This window comes from Glycine soja, chromosome 18, assembly GCF_004193775.1.
Source record: "Glycine soja cultivar W05 chromosome 18, ASM419377v2, whole genome shotgun sequence".
Classification (NCBI taxonomy): Eukaryota; Viridiplantae; Streptophyta; class Magnoliopsida; order Fabales; family Fabaceae; genus Glycine; species Glycine soja.
Genome location: NC_041019.1, coordinates 41,212,968 through 41,219,479, shown reverse-complemented (window position 1 = coordinate 41,219,479; position 6,512 = coordinate 41,212,968). Strand labels below are relative to the sequence as shown.

The 6,512-nt window shown below is 31.7% G+C and overlaps 1 protein-coding gene across 1 annotated transcript; it reads right to left on the bottom strand.

The window, feature by feature from the left end:
• Positions 1 to 4,864: 4,864 nt before the first annotated feature.
• LOC114395790 (protein LATE FLOWERING-like) lies at positions 4,865 to 6,042 on the bottom strand. Its single transcript, XM_028357632.1, has 2 exons — positions 5,736 to 6,042; positions 4,865 to 5,624 (listed from the first exon to the last, which is right to left on the bottom strand). Exon 2 carries the CDS (start codon positions 5,614 to 5,616, stop codon positions 5,086 to 5,088), a length of 531 nt encoding a protein of 176 aa, XP_028213433.1. The 5' UTR covers positions 5,617 to 5,624; positions 5,736 to 6,042; the 3' UTR covers positions 4,865 to 5,085.
• Between the last annotated feature and the right edge of the window lie 470 nt (positions 6,043 to 6,512).

The window sequence follows — 6,512 nt, the reverse complement described above, 5'->3', positions numbered from 1 at the left end:
TGACAACTCAATTTAAATTCAAGTCTCAAAGTAATAATGGACGTCTAGTACACCATGTAGCAGTGTAAAATCACAAATGAAATTGACAACACTCTACAACTAACCTAAGTCTAAAAAAAAAAACAAAAGATGTTTCACCAACAAAACTAACACTGAATTCATAACTCAAAATTTAAATTCAAGTTTGAAAGTAATAATGGACATTTGGAGGACTAGGTAGCAACGTAAAATTACAGTCAAAATTGACAACACTTTGCAATTTACCCAAGTCTCTAAAAAAAACAATAAATGTTTCACCAACAAAATTGACATTGACTTCATAACTCAAAATTTAAATTTAGGTTTGAAAGTAATGATGGACGTCTGATGCACTAGGTAGCAGTGTAAAATGATAATCAAAATTGACATCACTTTGAAATTTACCCAAGTCTCGGAAAAAAATAATAGATGTTTCACCAACAAAACTATCATTGACTAGACAACTCAATTTAACAAGTCTCAAAGTAATAATGCACATCGGGTGCACCAGGTAGTAACAAAATCACAGTCGAAATTGACAATACTTTTCAATTTACCCAAGTCTTTGAAAAAATTATAGATGTTTTTACCAAAAAACTGACATTGAGTTGACAACTCACAATTTGAATTCAAGTCTGAATGTAATAATGGACGTCTGGTGCACCAGGTAGCAGCATAAAATCACAGTCGAAATTGACAACACTTTACAATTTACCCAAGTATCTAAAAAAACAATAGATGCTTCACAAAAAAACTAACATTGAATTGACAACTCACAATTTGAATTCAAGTCTGAAGGTAATAATGGACGTCTGGTGCACCAGGTAGCAGCATAAAAACAAAGTCAAAATTGACAACACTTTGTAATTTACCCAAGTCTTTGAAAAAACAATAAATGTTTCACCAACAAAACTAACATTGACTTGACAACTCACAATTTGAATTCTAGTTTGGAAGTAATAATGAATGTGTGGTGCCCCAGTTAGTAGTGTATGATCATAGTCAAAATTGACAACATTTTGCAATTTACCCATGTCTTTGAAAAAGACAATAGATGCTTGACCAACAAAACTGACATTGACTTGACAATTCACAATTTAACTTTAAGTCTGAAAGTAATAATGGGCATCTGGGTGCACCAAGTAACAACGTAAAATCAGTTGAAATTGACAACACTTTGCTATTTACCCAAGTCTCTGAAAAAACAATAGTTGCTTCATTAAAAAACAGACATTGAATTAACAACTCACAATTTAAATTCAAGTCTGAAAGTAATAATAGATGTATGGGTGATAGCGTAAAATCACAGTCGAAATTGATAATACTTTGCTATTTACCCAAGTCTCTGAAAAAACAATAGTTGCTTCACCAAAAAACTGACAATGAATTGACAACTCATAATTTAAATTCAGATCTGAAAGTAATAATGGATGTTTGGTGCACCTTGTAGCAGCGTAAAATCACAGTCAAAATTGAAAACATTTTGTAATTTACCCAAGTCTCTGAAAAAACAATAGATGTTTCACCAACAAAATCGACATTGACTTGACAACTCATGATTTAAATTCTAGTATGAAAGTAATAATGAACGTTTGGTGCACCAGGTAGCAATGTAAGATCATAGTCGAAATTGACAAGACTTTGTAATTTACCCAAGTCTTTGAAAAAATAATAGATGCTTCACTAACAAAACTGACGTTGAATTGACAACTTAGAATTTGAATTCAAGTCTGAAAGTAATAATGGACATCTAGTGCCCCAAGTAACAACGTAAAATCACAGTCGAAATTGATAACACTATGCACTATATCGATAAAAGTGAAATTAGAATAATGACATGTCTCAATCAACATTGGGTTCCAGACAAGCCTTTATCAGAAACACAATTCTAACCTTATGAGATTCCAATACACATCAACGAGACAATTATTCAAACAACTATAAATAACACCAAACATCCTTAATACAACCACACTTCCACACAACATACCTTCACAAAATAAATTCAATCTCAATACTATGATATTCTTGGGAGAAACAAGCACTCAGACCATTGCTAGCTCGAGATTAACATTCATTTTTTCAAATGGATCAATCATTTACAACCAAATTGATGTTTATTTTCAATGTCCTATTCCAATACTAATGTGAGTTCCTAATGAGTGTTCTTTTGAGACACTCAAGAGTTGAATGCACAACACCCTTCGGCTAACCAATGACCAATTTGTGGATGAAATCTACTACCGACAATCATCCATAAATGCAGGTCAACAATATTTTTTTTCAATCTCTGCAATTGAAAAATGATGATGATGTTTGCACAATGTTAATGTGCAATGAGCAATACTCATGTGTTGGCCTTATAAAATTATTATGTACCACCAATAGAACACCATATGATATATTTAACTTACTTCGATCCACCATCATTCCTACTCATAATGCAATACTGTATTACAATGACAAGTGGAACATACCACGACAAGGCGGGTTTTTGGGTTACTCTTTCACTGGAACAAACCCAATAAGATTTGACATTCCTTCCGGATGCAACATCGAAATACTCAAGGATGTCATCAAGCAAGTTGTGCCTCTAGGGTTTCCCTCTTATGGAATTCACAGGTGGTCAAACGATTATTTTTTCGACTGTCAGACCATGCAAAATATTTAGAAAAATTAATCAAAATGAAATAAAAGAGTTGAAAAACGATGAAAATGTGTTAAAAGTGTTAGCAGAATCCACTTATTGGAAACATTTCTGTCCAATAGAAATTTTAGCTATTTTTAGCAAACCAGTAACCCAAATGGAAGAACACATGTATGCTACACAACATCTTTCAAACTATGATTAGTTTCATCATTTTCATGTTTCAATTGTTATTATTAGTATGCTCCATTATTTCCGTTTTATTATGTTTTGTTTATTATGTATGTCTCTCTATTTCTTATCTTAATTATCGTAGTATTTTAACTTCATTATATAATATAACTGAAATGTTGTAATTATTTATTCATTGTCTTTAATCAATTTGTTTTTTAAAACCATTTACCATTTTTAAAATTCATTTTAGACTAATAATTAATTTTTCTCATTTTAACTAATGTACATAATGAAAAAAAAAAAAAACTGCCAACGAAGCCAAAATTGAACTTCAGAAAAATTCACATGTTTAAGTGCCTTAAGTTTGTAATTTATTTAAGTACCTACATGGTAATTAAAAAATTATATCACAACTTAATCTGATTATATTCATGTCAAGGAATCCAACGAAGCAAAAATCGAAGCTCAGAAAATTCCACAACATCTTTATAATCATAGTAGGAAAACAAAATAAAAATGATTTTAACCACTAAAATAAGAATTCAATTGCGTTAATTTTATAAGTTATTTAAGTACTATTGTGACAATCAAAAAATTGTATGATATCTTAAACAAATATAAATATTAATTTATATTAAATTATAATTTTTTTATATTATGCATTTTAATAAAAATCTTTAAAAATGGCATATAAGAAAAATAATTTTTTTATTTATTATTATGTGCTAATACACATGCTAAAATACTACTTAATTTGTTTTTATTTATATTCTTTAATTTTATTATTTTGACTTAATTTTTTGTGATTTATATTATTTTTTAATCTTTTAAAAAAATTATTTTTTTCTTAAAAAAATCATGTTGAGAATTTGAGTTGGAGACCCAAATTCTCAACCTTCTTTTGCAATTTTTTTTTTGAAAATCATAGTGTAAATTCGGGTCCCTCTAACCCGAATGTATAATGTGAATTGTAAAATTAAATGTTTGTGTAAATAATAGGGGAATATGTGTGTTTATGTATATAATTTTTTTTTGGTATGTTTCTGTAAAAATTTCTTTCTATCACTCTTATAGCATAAAAGTGACTTGATAACAAATTTATCCCATTTGCCAAACAATGGCTCAATAAAGACATTTTTTAAATCCTCATAAAAATCAAAACCTTTTCGTGTCCTTTTGTTCACTCCCCTCAATTTTTCATCTCCTCAAACCAGTACATTCTAAATATTATTTGCATCACTACATTTATGATGTTACTGACCAAATCAGTCAGGTACTTCATATGATATATAGCTTTCCAGATAATGCGTCTAATTCACTGTCATATGGTTTGTTTTCTAGGTTATGTTGGAATTCTGAGTTAATGAAATACTAAGGGAGTTTAGCATTGTTTGATGGATGTCAAGGTGTATTAATCATGTGGAAATGCACTCGTGAAAGTTTATTGGAATTTGTAAATCTTTTTGGGTTGTACAATGCTGTTTTTCTATCATCAGTTCATTCGATCGGCATCAATTTCACTACTAAATATGATGCGCATTTTAGCAATTTTTAATATAGTCATGCGATCCATACAGATATTGGCTGGTACTTTGATTTTTATGAGTTTTGGAATTATACATGATATGTGATTGCCAAAACTTAGAGCATTTATAATTATTTTTGTTTCCTTCTGCTGTTTGAGATGCTATCATATGTGGAATTGGTCTTAGCAAACTGCAGTACTACAAAAACTAGTGCTTTATACTGGTTATTCACTGAAGTGGAGTAGCAAGTTGTGAGCTCTAAAGATGCTGTACCTCCATTAATTTAGAAGAGTCTGGTAGTCTGGTTTTATGCTGTGGGCAGCTGAAGGTGTGTTACAGAATTAGAGGTATAATACGGTTGTGAGGCTTTCAGGTCATTGAAGTGAGTTTACTGTTTTAGTCTCAAAGCAACCTGCATATTTGTTAGATATATGAATGTACTTGTTTCGTTTTAGAAAGTGAAAGTGAACAAAAAATTATATATGTATTCATCTCAATCTTCATGTTTTAATTCTAAAGTTCGCTTTTTATTAATCAATTCCTGCAATAGTAACCAAAGTAAAGGAGGGCTTTAGCTTTGGAAGTAAGGTACAAATATGAACCCAAAAAATGAAAACCAGTATTCCATACCAAAACTAACTCTATCAGTTGGCTCAAGAAAAACTAGGCCCGCAATTCCCTAACTCAGAATAATGCACCTTCTCATTTTCAGTCTATACCTTACAAATGGAGAGATAAATCAAGCTTTTGATCCTTCTCTGTACCATTATTCCAAATTCCAAGATTTTGATTGTTACTTATCAATTGTATATGTTGAGATGTGTTCCCCCAGCTGCAGTTAGAGCTCTTCCCATCATCATGGAGCCGATTTATTGAACTTCCCCCGTAAAATAGTGCATTGCCAAATCTAGGTGCACCATTTGACCCAAATTGTTCTGAAATTTGATGGCTTGGCAAATGAGGGAGTTTTGCTGCATGGGCAGTGATGAACATCGCAGGGTTTATGATGTCTAGATGGGTTGGAGCAAAAACCATAGGTGTTGGCAGTGGGGATGGGAAGGAAACACATGAGTGCTCAGAAGCCTTCTTGGCCTTCCTTGCAGCTGTTCTTTCTTTCTTGTGAGCATTTTGGTGTCCCCCTAAAGCTTGAGAACTGTAAAACTTTCTTGAACAGAATAGACATGGAAAAATTCTTGAAGAATCTTCTCTTTGGCTTTCTCCAACTTTGGCTACCTTTACCTCATCTTCCATCTCTATACCTGAAACCCAAAAAGCAATTGGAAGGTGAAAACATAATACACGTCAGTATTTGTACATTTTCTATTGAAAACTAGACATAATTGAAATTATATGTTAGCACACCATTTTACCTGAGGAATATCAGAACAAATGGCACAACAGTGTAACAGAGGAGAGAATAGAATAGGAAGGGGGCAATTTAAAAAGCAGGGAACAGTTGTTGTGAGTTTGAATCTTGTAACTGATCAAAGAAAGAGTTGAAAGGAGTTTCGAATTGCTCTAAAAAATAATAGGGAAGTGTGAAAGGTCTCTGAGTAGAATCATAAATATAGCACAAGAAACAGTGGTGAGGTGTATGGACTTGGGAACAGAACAGAAGAGATAAGATGAGAGAGGTTCCATTTTCCAAACCTAACATTTCCTCACACCAATCACTTTCTTCACCATAAACATGCACAAGCCTTTTGGAGGACAGTTCCCCACTTGTGTGATGACGTGGTGGTTTATGAGAACTTTGAGTCACTGTGTTTTGGGTTTTTACTCTCGCTCCAGATTTCTTTTGTCGTATTGCCTGCTTCAGCCATGACACTAATCTTCATCGGGACTTGTCCCGTTATATATCATACGTAGTAATTTTGAAATTTCTACAATTTTTTAGTTTAAAGTTTTGTTGTGTTGATGTTTAGTACAAGTTTTAAATTACTACATTAAATAAAGAAATTATTGGATATTTTTAAATGTTAATAAGAATGTATGTGAGGATATAAACAAATTAATATAATAGGAAAATTATATTCACCTCTTAAGGTCTTTCCAAATGATTTACACTCTGTCCCGCTTTAGTTTTTAAACACGCATTCACCTACCTTATTTGTTTGATCGATTGATACAAACTCCTTGTTTTTGTT